This window comes from Tenrec ecaudatus, chromosome 10, assembly GCF_050624435.1.
Source record: "Tenrec ecaudatus isolate mTenEca1 chromosome 10, mTenEca1.hap1, whole genome shotgun sequence".
Lineage (NCBI taxonomy): Eukaryota > Metazoa > Chordata > Mammalia > Afrosoricida > Tenrecidae > Tenrec > Tenrec ecaudatus.
This window is the reverse complement of record NC_134539.1, coordinates 72575662-72595768: the sequence shown is the minus strand read 5'-3', so window position 1 is coordinate 72595768 and position 20107 is coordinate 72575662. Positions and strand designations below refer to the sequence as shown.

The following is a 20107-nucleotide window of genomic DNA, read 5'->3' as shown; positions in this document are numbered from 1 at the left end:
AATGCTTTTTCCCTTCTGTCTCCCCTTTGGGGGAGGATACTCCACTGGTGGGAACCAGGGTTGTGTGTGGGTAACTGTCATACTGTGGACTGTTAGGTGAGTTCTGGAGGGAAAGGGATCTCCTTCAGGTGCTGTGGGTGCAGGTACAAGAACAATAGTGGAAAAGAACCCTATTGCTCCAAGGACTGATATTGCTCATCCTGCCTCTCAGCGGGATTCTAATCTAGGCTTCCGCTGGAGGGATTTTAGGAAACTGGGTGATAGAAACATGGGTGTGAAATCCAAAAGTTTGAGGTCCGGTCTCACAAGTGTGATCGGTTGTCTGGTTGGCCGTAATTAAATTCCTCAATCTCTCTGAGTTTTTGTTTCCAAGACCTGAACATGAAAAGATAGAAGGTATAATAATATCTCACCGGCCCATAAATTAATGTTTTCCAAAAATACAGTGTGTGTCACGGGAGTTCACTGTAGCTGGTACCTGGCCTTCCAAAGAATTTCTAATAGTCCTTTAAGGGTTTTTATGCATACTAGATTAACTACCACAGAAACTCCTGAATTTCATGGAAATAACTGTTTCCAGGAAACAAGGAACCAATTACAATAAACATTTATTACATGTTTCAAGGACAAGCGTGGCAAACACAAAGTATTAAGTATTGTGAGTAACATTGAAACAGAACCAAGCCAAGAAAAAACATTCACTGCCATCAAGTGAATGCCGGCTCACAGCAACCCTGTAAGACAGGGTAGAACTGTCCCTGTGGGCTTCGGACAGGGTTGACATCCCTGTGAGTTTCCAAGACTGTAACTCTTTATGGGAGTAGAAAGCCCCATGGAGAGCTGGTGGAGTTGAACGTCTGACCTTGCAGGTAGCAGTTCAATGGTGATAACATGAATAATAGAATTTGAAGACGCTCTGATATATGGATAGGACCTCCATACAATGCTCTTTGAATTCATGGTGGAGTAGTATCATCATGATTGGATGGATATAAAACCTAATGCCATGCTTTATTGAAAAACCATAAAAAAATAAAATTAAAACTACACCAAAACAGGCCCATGTGCAGGTACTTCCGTGCATAATATTATTAAATTTTCAGGATCTCTTGGAGGTGCATAACATTGCTCTCATTTTACACGGGAAGAACTGAGGTTTGGGAAGCTTAATTAATTTAGCTGATATCAGGCAGTGGTTGGCTGAGGTCTTGTACAAAACCAGTACTGCCTGATTCCAGAAGCCAAGTTCTTCCCAGCAGGCCGCCCTTGGGAATACACTGAGAGTCTGTTGAGACAGAACCAAAGAAGGGAGGGAACAGGTCAGTCAGAAAAGTGGTTCTCAAAGCTGCCTAGGGAGATTGTGAAGACTGCTGTAGTGGGGTGACCAGGCATTCGAGCTTGCTGTGGACTAGCGGGGCTTTCTGCGGACAATGGTGGATGTCGATGCCATCCTGCAGATGGAGATTTCTCCAGGTGAGTCTAATGTTGAGAACCACTGGATTAGAAGGAGTCGCTAGTATACTGCCTCTTGAAGTCAACGGTGGCTAGTTTGCAAGTGAGGACTTCTCAAGCAATGTGGCTGTGGGGACTTACATTAGGCAAACAGACACTGGTAATCCAGGTACTCAGACCCAAGCCCCAGCTCGCTCAGGAAAAAAACAGGGGAAGGAGTGAAGTGGGAGGAGGCATATGAAAGCCAAACACTGTTGTTGAGTCTATTCTGATGCATGGCAGCTTCATGTGCACAGAGTAGAACTGCTACTACAGGCGTGTTTCACACCTGTGACCTTTCGGAAGCAGATGGGCAGACCCTTCTTCCAAGGTAGCTGCAGTTACCACCAGCCTTTTTGTTACTAGCTGAACTGTTTGCAGTACACGCAGGGATGCCTGTCATATTTTAGACTGCCCTACTTCAGAGAAGGGCTAAGTCACTAGTTTCCAACCCGCCCCTGAGTTCCAAGGGGTTGGCTAGGAGGGAACAAGATTAGGGGCAAACTTCACCTAGACAACAAAAAGACTCCGGTGCCCTGACAACCACAGTACAGTCTTTGCTTTACTAATACACAGGCTTCTTTTTTTTCTAAACAGTTTATCGGCAAATAATCTACATCTTATATAATTCAATAGTTCAGTCACACAATACGTAGACCTCTGTGTTCAATTCCATTTGGAGAAACATTTAAAATCAGCAATATAAGCCAGATCCCTCATTTTACAGATATTCCAGAGATTACTATTCATGTAAAAACTTCCTTCTCTTCATGACTCTGTTCACACCATTGTAAGTTACATTTCTGTAACTCAGCATTTGAAATGAGACTTCTTTTTTAAAACATTTTATTAGGGACTCATACAACTCTTATCACAATCCATACATATACATACATCAATTGTATAAAGCACATCTGTACATTCTTTGCCCTAATCATTTTCAAAGCATTTGCTCTCCACTTAAGCCCTTTGTATCAAGTCCTCTTTCCCCCCTCCCTCATGAGCCCTTGATAATTTATAAATTATTTTGTCATATCTTGCCCTATCCGGCATCTCCCTTCACTCCCTTTTCTGTTGTTCATCACCCAGGAAGGAGGTCACATGTAGATCCTTGTAATCGATTCCCCCTTTCCAATCCACTCACCCTCTACCCTCCCATTATCACCCCTCACACCCCTGGTCCTGAAAGTATCATTCACCCTGGATTTCCTGTGCCTCCAGCTCCTATATACACCAATGTACAACCTCTGCTCTATCCATATTTGCAAGGTAGAATTCTGATCATGGTAGTGGTGGGGGAGGAAGCATTTAGGAACTAGAGGAAAGCTTTATTCTTCATTGGTGCTACATCGCACCCTGACTGACTCATCTCCTCCCCTAGGCCCCTCTGGGAGGAGATCTCCATTGGCAGACAAATGGACTTTGGGTCTCCACTCTGCACTTCCCCCTTCATTCACTATGGAAATGAGACTTCTATAGCTAGACCGATATTTTTGTTGCCACTTGTCTTTGTGCTGAATTTTTTTTTAAAAACCTGCCATTCAGTCTATGCTGATTCATCCCAACCCTATTAGAACAGATTGGAACGGTTCCAAGACTGTAAATCTCTACCAAAGCAGACTGCCACCTTACTCTCCCAGAGCAGCTAGTGGTTTAGAACCGCTAGACTTTTGATTATCAGCTGACCACTGAGCCACTGTGCTATCAAGGCTTTTTTTTATACAGTATAAACCAAAAGCCAAACCCATTGCCATTGAGCTGATTTAACTCATAGTGGCCCTAGAAGTCGAAAGCTGCTCCTTAGAGTTTCTGAGATGGTCAATCTTTATTGGAGCAGATGGCCTCACCTTTCTCCCATGGAGCAGCAGGTGGGTTTGAACCACCAACCTGTGGTCAGCAACCCAATGCTTAACTCACAACATTGCCAGGGCTTCTTTTACACTGTATAGCAGGCATAAAAAACACAGCATTTGGAAGCATAAAGTACAAATAGAAGCATATGCATATATCTATGTAGATATATAGATATATATCTATATTCCAAGTCAGCTTCATTTATTTTCTTGTACCATGGTGAACTTTCCCATCTTATTGTTTTTTGGGTGACGGTGAAATGTTTGTATTTCCTGGTGCTTGGCAAAATTTCTTGTGTAACGCATGAGCAAAAATATAGAACTGTGTTCTCAACATTATTAGCAAAGTAGGGTGATAGGCAGTCGGTGTCCCTTGTAAGCCAGAGTGAGAACATTTCCCTGTGAATGAACTCATATTCCATAGACAAAGAAAACTTTGTTTCTCTTCCTGATGCACTCAGCGAACTTGCAGAGTGAAATAGGTTGCCTGTTATCCCTCAACCCCTTCATCTCTGACAGTGACAATCTCATGTTCCAAAGAATACCGCTCCCGCCTAGTATGTCACATAGTGAAAAACTGTTTGGTGGATGCTCTTGGATAAAATGGACACTGTCAGATCCCGCGGCCTCCTCTTCCATGTTCATACCTCTTCTTTGTTCAGTCCTAGTTAAAAGTAAGCCCCGCCTTCCAACAGCCCATGACCTCTCATTGTGGGTCCTCCACAAAGTTCTGTGTTGGTAGTTACTAAGGTAAACTTCTCCTCTAGAACAGGCCCTGAGGCCAGCAGGGTTGAAGGCTACACCCTTCCCAGATGCTATGATAAAGGGTGGAGCAAGCATCTGTGGCTGTGGTTTCTCTGGGGTTGGCCTTCCGGCATTTGTTTTGCTCATGCCAAGCTTAGTGCCCTGTCCTCTTTCAAGATCCCTTCTGTAGTGTTAGCCAGGACAAGACGATCATTCCCTCGGTGTCCGGGAACCCAAACAGCATTCAAGACATCTAATCGATGCTGACCTTGCCACTTCTCCATGTGGTCTCCATCCTTGGAACTTCTCAGAATGGCTTGAGGCTGCTAAAATGATCTTGGTCTTTAATCTTGGAATGGTGAGCACCGAAAGCATTTTCTGAAACAGCCCCTCCAACTCTGCATTCCTGATAGGCAAAGATGTGTCCCTTGCACCGGTCATTGTTGTGTCTCGATATAGCGTGTGCTTCACCACACATTGGCAAGGAGAGCGTCTGTGACGATCTGCAGAGGGGCCTGGCTGCCAGTCAAGTCACAACTCTCACTGAATGTCATCTTTCCCAGAATAATAGTAGAGTCAGTTGGAATTATTATAAAAGTCAAGCCTAATGAAATACCCCATAATGAAAGAGTCTTACTCTATCTTTTATAAAACCAAACCTGCTTTCAGGAGAGAGCTCACTCATTTCAAACACGGAAAGCGTCCACGAGGACCCAGGCTGATGTGATATTTGCCCTATAGACTGAAAACAGAGTGAGGACTACAGGTAGGTAATCGAACAGTGTGAATTCAAGTTATAGTGCTCTTGAAAAAGAACCAGTAGACGGGGCGTCAAACCCAGACTGCAGGTGGAGCTCAGCAAAGGCTTGCTGGAAAAGGCAGTCACTAAACAGGACCGCTATGCACAGTTGTATAGATTGCACACTGCCCCACTGTACGTGGTGGCTCTGCTGCGGTAAGACGTTTATGAAGTGTCAGGCTGAGCTATGAAAGGAGGCAGAAGGAATGGCGGGGGTGCAGAAGGAAAGGGAGATGAAAGAGTATCCCAGGTAAAGGGCATAGACTGCAGGAAGGGCCAGAAGCAATAGAGAGAATGGTACCTTTGCTTAAGAGCGACAGAAAGAAATTGTGGGTCTGGCGTATAGAACAGTAGGTGCTAGAGGAATTCAGAGGAAAAGAAAATGTCAAGATCAGGAAGGAGTCATTCATAATGATGATTGCTTGCTCCTGGATGATGTTAGATGGACAAAGAAGGACCATTGACCAGGTGAAAAATGCCACAACCTTTCTATCCCACCCACTCCTTAAAAGCTAAGCATTCCAGATGTGGGGACCATGACTGAGTCCATTCAATGAAACAGCTTCTACCAAGCCAAGGGTTCTCACTGCCATTGACTCGAATCAGACTCCTAAGGATTCTATAGGACCGAGTGGAACTGGCTCTGTGAGCTTCTGAGGCTGTAAATCTTTATGGGAACAGAAAGCCTCATCTTTCTCCCACAAAGAGATGGATGGGTTCTAACTGCTGACATTATGGTTAGCAGCCCTGTGTGTAACTCACTGCCACCAGGGATCCCTGAGATGAGCGCAGACCTTGCTGACCGACATGGACACTCTATTCATTAAGTCTGCACGAGGTCTCCCGATTCGCTCCCATTCAGATGGAAAAAGGTGTAGATAAGTACTGGTCCCCCCAAAAAGACAGCCCTAACATTTTAAGTTTGCACAGGGATTCTGCAGTCATAGGTAAAGTGCCAGACCTGTTGGAGAGAGGAATGAATTCTTGTTTCTAGATGAAGTTGGATCACAAGAGGCCCTATTTGTTTCTGTTCTCATTTGGAGATTGTCGTTGTGTTGTTAGCTGCTGGTTAGTGGACTCCAAGTCATGGAGACTTTGTGCCTATCAGAGTGAAATGTTGCCCTGTCTATGCCATCCTCGTGGCGGGTGGTATGTTCAAGTCTGATAAACGTTGTCTGAGAAAGACTGAGGCATACTGGATTTCCAGAGCCAAATGACATTGACCAGGAATACTAAGAAGTCAATTTCCACATCATCAGGAGCAGCCTACCCTACCCAAGTCCTGTGGGCTGGGGTAACACCAGCATGCTGCTTGGTAATTTGATGCTACTCCTTAAATGCATGCTTTCCTGTTTGCCTTCACCAAGGCTATATTTAAAATGCTTCCCAACCCATGAGCATCTTTGCTGTACTGGAGAAGGTTTCATTCTGGGAGGGGCACCTTACCACTTGGGACCAAAATAGGACTGCAATTGCTATCCACGCCCGCTCAATTGTAGGTCATTTTGCCCGTACCATTTCAAAGCAGGACCTGCCTGTAACGTTGTACTGCAGATCAACCATCCTCAGGATGTTGACTTCTAAAGGAATTTAGATTTAGGCTTACACCTCTTACATCTCATTCATCTCTTCATGCATGAAAACGAACCAAAAGCCAGGAGTTGTATTGAATGGGGATGGAGACGCTCTGTGTTCTGAGGTACCTCATCTAGCAAGGAGGGAGAAGAAGTGAAGCCAGCGCCCATCAAAAACACAAGTACTTAGTGAACAGGAATGAGCCTTGCAAAACTCCACGGAGAGCCTCTTTCTAATCCACCAGAGAGACTGGGAGCCTGGCAGACTTGGCTCTGTCTGATGGTGTGGAGTAACCTGTTGTCTGGCAGCTGTGGATGCAAATCCTTCCTGGAAATCAATTGCCCGTCAGATGCTCATGCTGTGCCTTTTGCTCAGTGCCAGTCAGTTGATGTGTGCGGAAACGCTAGGCTGGAATTCTGGGGGTGCTTTGTATGTCAGCCTGGTGGTGATTTCTGGTCTATGACCCTTTGTCTCCAGGTGGCCCCACTCCCCACTGACAGAACAAATTATCAGGAATAGTTTCTGGGGTGCTCTGAGCCCAAGATGGTCTGACTGTTGTCACTAAGGAACAACAAACCCTTCTTGCAAGTCCCTCTATTCTAAGATGCATCATCCATTTGTTCCCATCCTGGAGTTGGGAGACCTGGACTATTACAGGTCAATTGTAAGAAATACCTTAATTTTAGAAAAGTCGACAAGTTAAAATACCTTTTAGCCTTGAGGTAATGTAGTAGGAAAGTTAATCCTGTTATTGCATTAACAGGAGGGATATTACATGTACTTGTAGAGAAGCCGGAGCGAACCTCCATAAAGAAACAGCCTCCCTTCAGCACCCTGGTGTAAAGATGAGTTGTTGTTGCAGATAAATTGGCCCCAGTTCAAGGTGACCCATGCACAAGGGAACAACATGCTGGCTGGTCCTGCACCACCCTCATGATGGGTCTGGGATCTAACGGCTCTGTTGCATAGGGTTTTCCTTGGCTGATTTTCAGAGGTAGATCACCAGTTCTTTCTTCCTACTCTCTCTTAGTCTGGCAGCTCCCCTGAAACCTGCTCGGTATCATGGCAACCTCTAAGCCTCCACTAACAGTCCGAGAGTGGTGGCCATGCAGGAGGTGCACTGGCCAGAAACCTGGGTCTCATCCATGGAGGTCAAATATTCTATCACTGTGGGGCAGGGAATGTATGGATGTGCTTTATACAATTGATGTATGTATATGTATGGATTGTGGTAAGAGTTGTATGGGTCCCTAATAAAATGTAAAAGAAGAAAAGAGAAAAAAATGATTAGGGCAAAGACTGTACAGATGTGCTTTATACAATTGATGTATGTATATGTATGAACTGTGAAAAGAATTGTATGAGCCCCAATAAATTGTTAAAATAAAAAAAATAAATAAAAGTGAAGTATAATAAAAAAAAGAAAAGAAAAGAAAATTCTATCACTGGACTAGCAATACGAAGGATGAGTAAGAAAAGCTGTGTTTGTTCATCTGCTTTAAGAGAAGATACTTCATAAAGGAGAACAGCAGAGACATTCTTCAGAGACAACGTGGTTCAGAGAATCATTCACAAGCATTGGAGGTCCACCTTCGTTTAGCAGCTCAGACCTGGGATTGTGAGCAGTTGTGAATGTTTCCTCATTTTTAAGTGGCAATCCCCACCTCCCCGGATATTTGACTGTGTTCAGAGAGAGGACATACTGGAGCCCTGGTGGCATAAAGGTTACACATTGGGTTGCTAGCCTCAAGGTCTGCAGCTCGAAACCAGCAGCCCCTCCATGGGAGAAAGAGGGGGCTCTCTACTCCCGTAAAACAGTTACAGTCCGGGAAGCCAACAGACGCACCTCTACCCTGTCCTATAGGGTTGCCATGAGTGGGCATCGACGACTCAAAGACAGTGAGTGTTTAGTCCCCGAAGTATGCTATTCGTTACTTCCTTTTGAATCCTGGTTTGTTAACAGGTGACTTGAGATGAATTCGTGAAAGCTACTCTATATATCAGACCAAAAAAACAGGAAAAATCTACTCTTGTAAAGAGTTATACTCTGGGAAACCCATAAGGGCAGTTCCACTCTGTCCTATAAGGTCTCCATGAGTCAAAAGCTACTCACTGGCAGTGAGAAATGTTAATTTTCATATGCTTAAAACTACGATCCATATACTGATTTACGAAATCAACGATACAGGATAATAGTAAAATTGGAAACTCCAAACAGGGGTGAGGCTGTTGAATGGAAGACGGAGTTTTAAATATTTCCTTAGGTGTTTTCAGAACATTCTTCTGGCAGAAGTGGTCGATGCCTTTAGAAATAATTGTGATTTGATTGGAAAAAAGATCAGATATGAGCAGCCCCATAGTTTAATATCGCTTTTTTACACGGGGAATACTATAAGCACAAGTAACTGGTTTGAGAATTACTATCATGATTGCATTTTTAATGGATGTACTGTGCTTATTGTGCCAAGAATGCAAGACTCCTTCCAACTGTAAGCTGGTAGCTCCGATGTCTGGAGGCTGCAGTCCCATGGAGACTTCCACTTTCCAGCATCAGAATTCAATCCTTGGCAGAAACATTATGGACTCTTGGTCACGTGCATTTTGTGTGCATTCTTGTCTATGGAATCAGTTGGTAGACCCTCGGAATGATTGTCATAGAAAGAATACAGTTGGGCAAGGAGATGAAAATGGGGGCCAGACTGGAAGAGACAGGGACCCCCTAACAAGAAGTGCCCAGATCAGTAGAGTGGGCACTAGGGCATTGGACCCAGGTTTAGATGGTTCGAGGATATTCAATATGATGAGCAAAAACTGATGTTAGAAGAGGCGGGAAATAGGTGTCAGGAGGCATAAATATCTGATATAATCCAGAGGTCCATGATGAGGTGATGAAATCAGGAAGAGTGTGGTGACCAGGAGTCGGGAAAAATAGGAGCAATAGGAAAGTCTCACCATGTCCCTTCAGGGACTGTGTTCAGTTGACTTGTTGTGGGTCAAGTTCGCTCAGACTCATGACACCTCCACATAGAACAGAACAAAACATCTTCAGGGTCTTGATGGCCCTACGTCTCATGGTTCTGTTGCTGCTGAGTTGATTGTGGCTCCCAGTGACCGTGGGCGTGACAAACAGAACTGCTCCATACTGCTTGCACGGTGGATCCATGTCAGAAAGAGACCATCAGGCATGTCTCCAGAGGTGCCTTGAGGTGGGTGCCAACTACCAATCTTTCGACAAGTAGTTAGCTGATTGCTCCACCTCTTTAAAACCCCAGTAAAACTGGACATCCACTTATGGAAGGGCGCCGGGGAGGAGACGAGCCAGTCAGGGTACAATGTAGCAATGATGAAACACACAACTTTCCTCTAGTTCCTAAATGCTTCCTCCACACCCCCCCCCCCCAGTATCATGATCCCAATTCTACCTTACAAATCCGGCTAGACCAGAGGATGTACACTGGTACAGACAGGAACTAGAAACACAGGGAATCCGGGATGGATGATTCCTTCAGGACCAGTGGTGAGAGTGGCGATACCGGGAAGGTGGAGGGAAGGTGGGGTAGAGAGGGGCAACCGATTACAGGGATCTACATATAACCTCCTCCCTGGGGGATGGACAACAGAAAAGTGGGTGAAGGGGGACATCAGATGGTGCAATATGTGACAAAATAGTAATTTGTAAATTATCGAGGGTTCATGAAGGAGTGGAGAGCGGGGAGGGAGCAGGAAAAATGAGCTGATGCCAGGAGCTAATGTGGAGAGCAAATGTTTTGAGAATGATGAGGGTAACGAGTGTGCAAATGTTCTTTATACAATTGATATGGGTATGGATTATGATAAGAGTTTTGAATGAACCCCCAATAAAATGATTTTAAAAAACAAACAGTAAAGTCAATATTTTAACATCTCCATTTAACCAGTAGGAACCCTGGTGGCATCGTGGTTACATGTTGGGCTGTTCTACTCCTGTAAAGAGTGACAGTCTTGGAACTCACAGGGCCAGTGCTGCCTGCCCTATGGGGTCACTATGAGTTGGTATCAGCTCAGTGGCAGGTAGTGAGATTTAACCAGTGAAGAACTCGAGTCTCAGAGAATATACATGAATTGCCCAAAATAAAGTCATTGATAAGTGGTGTGGCCAGAACTTGCGCCAACATCTGGCTGGCTTGATAGCCTCACGGTTAACTCTTCTGCCCGACTGCCTCCCTCGGCCAGATTTGATCCACGGGAGAAGACAGTGAGGCATGCAGGGATCTGGCAGGAAAATCCTAGCCTAAGTTTATGGCTGAACTTCAGCCCTAGGTGGGCGGGGTGGGGGTGGGGGCTATCAAAAAGAACAATGTTTTTGTCTTAGCTACACAAAGTACTAAATGGTAAACAAGACAGAGATGTAGGCGTCATTGTCAGACCTGGGTCACAAGGTTTCATCTTGAATCATGTCAGGCATAAATATGCTGAGTTCTGCTTTCGCCGATGATTAATTCTGGGTGAGAGCCAAGAGGCTCAGCTGGAAGGGCAGGCGAGAACTGCTGAGGAGGGGAAGTCAGGCAGGGGCCAACCATCACAGTGTCCAAAGATAGGGATTTTTAACACAAAAGGCTCAATTAAGGTGAATGAGTGGAATATAGACTGATACCTGAACAAAATATCTGCTCTAACCCATATTGGGAAATATAGTTGGCAATTTATTTTGTCAATATAAATATCTCACCACCTCTGGAACACCAAAGCCTCCGCCCTACCCCTGATGATCACAACAGAAAAAGTGAACAATTCACATGACAATTGACCAAGCATTGCTGTCGACGTCATTTCATCTGTTTCTCAAAACCACCCTGTCAGTAGAAAGTCACCTCTGATTTGAGATCCATTTTAAAGTCAGCACCAAGAAAGAAGATTCCAAGAAACTCGTTGTCACCAATTCCAAGTCACGGCAACCCTATAAGGTAGGGTAAAACTGCCCCCGTGAGTTTCTGAGACCTTCACTCTTTACGGGATTACAAAGCCCCATCTTTCTCTCAAGGATCTGACAGGGGGTCTTGAATTGATGATCTTGCACAACATGTAACCACCGCTCCACCAGGGCTCATGCACTGAAGAGTTGATGCAGTTAAAATGGCTCTTGAGGTTTCCTTAAATTTCACCTAAAGTTTGCAGTTCATTGTTTTGTATCTAATGCGGTCTAAGTCCAACACAGCCAAGTTTGCTTTTGTGGGTGGGTGTTGAGACATATTCTTCTTAGTTTTGAGTGGTAGATAACATAGCTTTCATTTAATTGGTTTTTGAAGTACTTATGGAAATGTATTTTGTGTGTGTGTGTGCGTGTGTGTGTGTTGAAAACTGTAAGGGCCTTTCCCATAGGATCTATTTTTTCCCCTGAGTCTCAAGAGTGATTTTCTACCCCAAAAGTTGGCAGTTCAAATCCACCAACTGATGCACAGATGAAAGATGAGGCTGTTTGCTCTTGTAAAGATTTACAACCTTGGAAACTATCTAGGGTCTCCGTGAGTGGAAATTGACTGACTGGCAGTGTGTTTGGGGTTATTGTTGATTTGTTCTTTTGTTACTTACATTTTGTAGATAGTGATATAGCATAGGCTGATAACACTTTAAACCTAGGTCATATTTACCAAATCTTAAATGTATCCACTCCACCATACCCCACCCACGGCCCTCACGTCAATTGCAACTCATAGTGACCCTGTATAAGGTTTCCACAACTATTAATCTCTATGAGAGCAAATAACCTCATCTTTCTCCCAAAGACCAGCAGGTGAGGTTGAACCACCAACCTTGTGTTATCAGTCCAACACCCAACAGCACCAGCAGGCTCCTTACTCACACTACTATGATCATTACACTTAAAGGGAAGCACATTCATTAACTCATGAAATTCCAGGGATGCTCCAGAGGAAGAAGAAGCCCCTGTGGTCCATGCCCTGGCCACACTGCCTCAGTGCTACCTCTGGGTTTTAGATCGCTTCTGTAAGTCATCCGTTCACACATCTCTACCTTGGCAGTTCTGTCCAAAACTGAGCGTGGCCTCAAGCCTCAGTCCTTTATATCAGCCTTCTTTGAAGCAGACTAGCCTTCTGTGTTGCTTTCTGATGCCTGCAGGTGACAAGGAGACAAACTGAGCCTTCACGTCACAAGGTGCCCCCTGTCCTTTTTGCCACCATGGTTTAATTATTGGACTGCTGGCCACATTTGTAAAACTCTGTTTAAAAGTGCATGGCCCTTTTGTGACCTCTCACCAGAATGCATCGCTTCTAATAAATATCTCATATGTAAGTTCAATAGTTTAAATAGATCTCACTCTCTCCTCCTGTTGGCACGCCTCCAATGCCGTGGCTAGTAAATCTCCCCCAGCTCTGTGGCCAGCTGAATCATGATTGATCTCCCAATGCACGCGCGTGCGTGCGCGCGCGCGCGCACACACACACACACAGTGGTTTCTGCCACGCTTTTCTTTTTTCTTATCTGTCCACGTTGACTTTTTTCCCTCTTTCGTTCTTTAATGCTTCCTCCTCCATGTTGACTTTCACATCCCTAAATATTAGTTCCTATATGTTCTCTCAATTGTTTACAGAACACAGGGAAAGAGAATGCTGTCAGCAGGAATGACAAAGCGAGGCCCTCCCACAATCCTCTCCTCCACGAAAGGATGGAGAAATGTCCAAATGAATCTTTGCAAACCCTCAAAAGTAGCCAAGGGTTTGCCATACTCTAGGGAGCGTTGCTTCCAGAGGGATGGCCAAGTCTCTGTGAGAACATAGTTGTGGGGCTTCTCATCTGCCTCTGTTCCCATTCCTGATCACAAAATTCATATGGGCCCAGAAGAGCCAAGGCAACCTTGAAGAAGATGAACGAAGTTTGAGGATTCACTGGCACAGTTTACAAACATATCAGAATGCCACAGTTACAGAGCTTGTGGTTCTGGCATGCCAGGACTAGACCAGGTGCCATCAAGATTACTCCAAGTCGTAGGGACCCCATGAATTGAAGGGTCGAACTGTCCTCCATAGGGTTTTCAACGGCAGGTTTTTTTCCCTAAGTGTGGCTGGATGGACTTGAACTTCCAACCTTCCAGTTTATAGCTGTGCCCGTTACCTGTTTGCATCACTGGGGACTCTGCTACATCTCTGCTCCCTCGTGAAAGGCTTGAAGCAAGCTTCACTCTCCATTTGCCCCTTCTTGCCAGCCTGCTCGGAGTTCCTTCTGTGGGGCTGTAGCAGAGAGTGGGGACACTCGGGTGACGCCTACACTCTGCTCTCATGTCACAATGATATAGTATTTTTGTTCAAAAGAAGGTTGGTATCCAAAGCCCCGCTTCGTGCTTCAAACCCTAACACAATCCACAAGCTGGCATGCGCACACGCAGCACTCAGTTGAGTCTGCACTGACTCAATGGCACCCAACAGCAATAACAGTGTCACGGGGAGTGATTGCCACAGGGCCGACTTTCTGTGTGAGACGTCTGCGTTGTCATCAAGAAGCAGTTGCTGTTTACACCAGCGGGTGGTTGCTATGTAAGGAGACTGCCAGCTGGGAATAGATCTTGACCTTGAAAACTGTCAGTAGGCACGGAGCCTGCCTTGGGAGGACAGTCCTCAGCTGCCCTATCATTGAGGATGGTCAACAGCTAACAGGCTGCTGGTCTCTCTGTACTCACCACAGGGGCAAGGACCCGGGCTCAGGTCAGCATCTGGACTAACCAGTCTAGGAGGAGGGACTGAAGAGTACCAAGAACAAAAGAGACTTGCAGAGTTGTTCTAGAGACTAGCCTTTCTCAGAGACAAGTGCTGAGTGACGCACACATCAAGGGATGAGGTAGGAGGACCCAGTGGAGAACAACAGGCTAAATGCCGACCAGAAAGTCTGTGGGTCCCTAGAGACTCAACGGCAGACTCACATCATTGTCATACAAAAGCAGATGGTCTGAACTGAGTTTGGGAAGCCCCAGTTAAAGTCCTTGGCTCTAATTCCCACCCCAGATGCAAGGGGGTATCCCCCAAAACTAGAATATATTCTTCAAAGCTATGCATTTAATTTTTTTTTTTTTTTACAAAACAACCTATCACCTTCAAAGTGCTCTCCATTACACTTAATACATTTGTCAAATGTGCGATTCCATTCTTGGAAACACTTTTTGAACTCATCTGTTTGAATATCTGACAGCACCTCCCTTGTGTTTTTCTTCACCTCTTCTACTTCTTCAAATCACTGTCTCTTCATGTCCCTCTTCACGAAACAAAAAGAAGTCAAACAGAGTGAGGTCAGGTAAGTAAGGTGCTTGGGGCAAAAGAGGCATGTGGTTTTTGTTTTTTGCCAAAAACTGTTGCACTGAGATGGCTTTGTGAGCAGCTGCACTGTCCTGGTGGCAAAATCAGTCCCCTGGGTCTGCCACAAACCAGACCTTGGTTGTCCTACACTGTTATTCAATCTTTTCAGAACCTCTAAATGGAAAGCTTGATTAAAAATCTGACCTGGAAAAGGCCTGATTTGTAGCAGACGGGGGCTGGTTTTGCCACCACGACAATGCACCTGCTCACGCAGCCATCTCAGTGCACCAGTTGTTGGCAAAAAACAGAATTCCTGTCTTGCCTCACACACCTTACTCATCTGAACTCACTCCGTACGACTTCTTTTTGTTTCCACGAATGAAGAGGGACATGAAAGGACAGCAATTTGATGACAGAAGAGGTGAAGGAAAAAATGGGGGAGGTGCTGTCAGCCATCTAAACAGACGACTTTGAAAAATGTGTCCAAGAATGGAATTGCAGATTTGACAAATGTATTCGGTGTAATGGAGAGTACTTTGAAGGTGATAAAATTTGTTTTGTAAAAAATAAAAATTAAATGCCTAACTTTGAAAAAAAAATCTGACCTGGTGGAACGAAGCCCAAATGCATTACAAGTTGACATTTGGGAAGTTGATGGATGTCCATAATGAGGTTTGTCATCAGTCAACATTTCACCTCTTTTCAAATGAGAAAACCACTTGTACACTGAGTTTTTCCCATAACACTGTCCTGTAAACTGTGGTCAACATCACCACAGTTCCCGCAGCGTCTTTCCAGAGCATTAAACCAAGTTTAACAGCTACACACTCTTCTCTTTGAGTTGGCCGTCACAAAAAACGAGGTTTGAGTGAAACTGCTTTCACGAAAAAATTCACTGTGACCTAGAGAAACTTCTGAGGCGACACCACTGAGTGCACTAACCCAGAGCAAGTTGCTTGATGCTCTCCTAGCCAGAAAAAATGGTGTACTGCAAAAGTTCCACCCAGAGGAGCTTTTTTCACATGGGGGGGTGGGGAAACCCCTTCATCTACTGTTCTATGTACATCCTAGTATGGCCAGCAGAATACTTATCAATACAATAAAGATCGACATTGAGAGAAAAGAAGAAGGATTGGTGGAAGGAGGGAAGAAGACAGCATGAAGGGAGAGAGGAAGGAGAGAGGGGGCAGCGGGAGATGACAGTGGCTCGTCCAAGCTCGCTGATGCACATGCTCCATATATACTGTCTCTTTGAGCATCAGAATACTAAGCTGCTTTTGGAAGCATCTAGGGATGGGGAGGTTTACTCCTCATGAAAAAGTAGTTTACAAGGAACTTTTCCCTTTTAGGTCCAAAGCCCAGGCTATAATAATGGAAATTAAATGCAGATTTCATCCGACAATATGAGAGGCATTTTGCAAGGAGAAGACTGATTCTTCTTAAGTTATTCTGACTCCAGTTTGGGGTATTTCACATACTCATGCAGATCCTCCAGATTCTGGCCCTCTTATCAAGTGCCTTTGTATGGAGCCAGGGAAATGAATCCAATGTGATAAGTGGGCTGGGTGTAAAATAACCAAAGGCAATGGACACTTGATGTCTTGGCAGGAGTTAATAGGCAGGGTGGAGATTATAGCTAGATGGAGTCCATGCGCCACTCTCTAAGAAGGCAACACGACTCCGTTCCTACAGTTGTTGTCATGTGGAAAAACAACTTCAGGGTGACCAGAGCTTTTAATTTATCCCAAGAAGAGAGAGAAATGGTGTTAAGACAACATTCAAAATGCACCTGTGGTCTCTCTCTGCCTTCAGAGTTTCTGGACAACTGTTGCTTCTTTTTCTGAGTTGCATACATGAGACCGATCGCTTCTCTGTGTGTCGTTCTCTCTCCAGGCCATTACATTTATATAGACACCTCATTTGCCAAGCAAGGAGAGAAGGCCGTGCTGCTGAGTTCCGATTTACACGCCGAGGAATGGAGCTGCCTTCGCTTGATCTACCAGATAACCGCATCTTCAGACTCTCTAGCAGATCCCAGCAGGTTGAACCTCTATGTGCGATTTGAAGAGAAGAGCTTTGACCACTTGCTTTGGTCCACTAAGGAAGCTTCGGAGAGCTGGCTCATAGCCAGCCTGGATTTGCAAAACAGTCCCAAGAAGTTCAAGGTGAGTTGAGTTTAGGAGGAAGCTGTAAGTATAGTAAGGGTGCTTTATGCCACTCTGAGATCTTATGAAAGCTGCAGGTATTTGAAATTAGTTATTGTACTTGTGTCAGGACACAGTTCTTTTCAGGAGACACGGTATAGAAGAACTTAAGAATGTATTGTGTGTACTGAAAACACCCTCTTCCTGAATGTCTTACTCATCTATGTAAATGAGCCTGCTTTAAGGATCTAAGTGGGATTAAACCACCCTTCAATGGAAATTGACTTCCTTAAGGGAAACAAGACGAAGAGTCGTTTCTTATCATTTTCCCTCACCCTTTCTTCCTGTGTGTGGTATGTGCTTATGTTATCTTTCTACTGGTTTGCTGGCTATCGTTTTTAAATAAAATATTAAATGTAATGAAAGATGAAAATGTTTTGAAAAACCATGAACACTTAAAGGACATGTTCTGACTCCTTTTCGATGTGGAAATTGTTCCTTCCAAAGTGTTGAACATGGAAAGTGGAGAATACAGGACAAACCTGGATGATGTGAGGATGTGTCTTGAGTGGTGAAGGCGGCTGAGATCTGTTAGCTGTGAGGCAGGGTATATTTTCCGTGGGAATATGTCTTTGAAGATACACAGAGTCTACATGAAAATTCTCCTCATGCCTAATTCCCCTTCAATGCTCTAGCTCGTCCCTCTTTTTCTTAAAAAGTTATGAACTACAACACTGTGTCCTCTGCTTACTGGCTGTCCCTCCCTGCATTGATTGAGGGAAGGAACCCTGGAGGGGAGCCAAGTTTCCCATACTTCACAAAGACCTCCCAACAATCAATCACGTCCTTCATCAACCAGCACAGTTGCAAACTATCAGGCTAAAATCACATAAGAAAAAACAGCTGCTCTCAGAACCAGAACTGCATGCGAACTCTTCATCAGATTTGAACCCAGTTACACACATTGTCATGATCCCCACACAGCCCAGGTGTTCTAGTGTGAAACTTCCCGTTTTCCAGAGAGCACCCACTTGCAGGATTAGATGGGCAAGGATCATGGTCAGTGGTGAGGTTCAGGGGAGAGGAACCATTCAGGAAAGGGGGGATGGCAAATGGAAGAAAGTAGTCAGAGCCACGGAGGTGAACATGGAGAAGCTGCTGAACTTGTGTATCGTCTGCTATGTCTATTCTCAACTGCAACAACCCAACATAAAAGACATTCTCTTCAGAAACAGTAAACACTGAAGTTTTCCCCCTCTCAAAACGACCTTCAGCATAAAAGCTGGAGGTTGATTTGCGAGCCTCTACCGTCTAGGGTAGCACGCTTCCACCACCAAGTCAAATAACGCTTCCCACCTCCTCCTGCCAAGGATTCTTTTTCTCCAGAGCTCTCTGCTCTCGGTTCATAATCATTCCCAGAATGGATTTGCCCAGGAGCGTGCACTCTCTTCCCCTGCTACAGCTGGACGACGCTACCATGGGAACCAGAAAAGGTGTGCTTGGGAAAACAGTTGGAAACCGTTTCCTCTGAGCTTTTAATGTACATCTTTCTTACCTCAGAGATGTCAGCGTCTTTTTCCTGTGAGGTGCCTATGAATTGGTTCCAACTCTTAGCAACCCTATCTATGTACGACACAAGGAAACACTGCTCTGTCCTGCCCCATCCTTAAAATTGTTATGTGTGAACCTATTGTTGCAGCTGCTGTGGGTCCATCTCACTGGGGGGTCTTCCTCTTTTGCGCTACCCTTGCACTTTACGAAGCATGATGTCTTTCTCCAGGGACTGGTCTCTCCTGACAGCATGTCCAAAGTGATGAGACCAAGGCTTGCCAGCCTTGCTTCTAAGGAGCATTCAGGCTGTACTACTTTGAAGACAGACCTGTTTGTTCTCATGAAGTTCGTAGGACTTTCAATAGGTACACAAAGTCTGTAGCGACATTGGTCTCTGATGGAAACTATCTGGGACTGACCATCTGGTTTGGCCCTGACTTGCTGCGTGGCTCCTGACTAGTAGTGAAAACGATGAACGCAGGAAACAACAGGGTTATGAGGTCTAATGCACCCCTGTCCTTTTCTCCCCAATGTGTCATGCAGATATTAATAGAAGGTGTCCTGGGGCAGGGATACAAAGCCAGCATCGCACTCTTTGAAATCAAGATGACCACCGGCTACTGCATAGGTAAGTGGATTTCATTTTCATTGCACCAGAACGCATTTGAGAGAACACACCGCATAATGCACGGCAGTTTACATTCTTTGTTAGGTTCCCTTGAATGCTGTGTGCCACTTCTCTGTGTTTAGCATCGGAAGGCTCAGTAAAGTGTGCCTGGACAGGCTGACTGAAAGAAGACAAGGTCAAGGTGGCAGCTCTGACTCCAGCACTGCGGCCTTCACCTCAGCGAGTTCTCATGAAAGAATTCCCAGTGGGCTGCAGACTTGGTGCTTTGTCACGTTTGTCCCTTTCCCCGATGTACTTCCTTTCTCTTTTGGTCTATCATTGCCCCTGTCTCTGTAACTTGTCACTTAGATACCATTTGAACAGTTGGTAGTGGGCGTCTCTGTGCTCTGGGTTCTGAGATCATGCACAGAGAAGGTGCAGCGCTATCCTGTGCTTGCCTCGCCCCACCCCTATTCACTGAAGTGCTTTCTCTAAATGACGAATGTTCTAGAGGAGAGCAAGCCATGGGTGCAGAGAAAGACAACAGAAAACTGGAGAGGACTTAGCTGAAGGGACGCGCGGTAGCTGGAGGGACAGGGCAGAAAGCAAAGAGTTCTCTGTGGGGAGAAAGTACAAGGCATGTTGCGGCAAAGACCAGAGTCCTCGTGGAGTATTTGAAGTGAGAATAGGTCTGCTGGGGGTGGGGGTGAGGGATGTTAATGGGAAGATTCTGGATCCAGGCAGTGGAGCTTAGAGTTAGTGACTTACACGTTTGGAAGGCACAAACTAGCAGGCAGCCGGCAGGGGGGATTAAGCCCTGTCTCCTGTAAGGACAATGACTCTCGTCGCCATGAGGACATGAGTTAGGAAACAGAAGACACGCGAGAGGCAGGAAACTCAGAGGAAGCCGCCGTGACCTCAGACAGCTGAGGCAGGAGCGTCTGAAACTGGGAGTTGGCAGTGGAATAGGAAAGAGGAAGTCGATTTGAGAGTGTTTCAGCACTCTCGGTGCTTGAGGGCTGAGTGGATGCGCACTGGGTGGCTAGGAAGGGAATGAGAATAGA

The 20107-nt window shown here is 45.2% G+C and overlaps 1 protein-coding gene across 1 annotated transcript in view; it reads left to right on the top strand.

The window, feature by feature from the left end:
• MAMDC2 (MAM domain containing 2) overlaps positions 1–20107 on the top strand; it is a 205021-nt gene that overhangs the window by 63711 nt on the left and 121203 nt on the right. Inside the window, exons 3-4 of the mRNA XM_075559075.1 lie at positions 16635–16906; positions 18980–19064. Coding sequence (XP_075415190.1) covers positions 16635–16906; positions 18980–19064 — 357 coding nt within the window. The remainder of the gene's footprint in view (positions 1–16634; positions 16907–18979; positions 19065–20107) is intronic.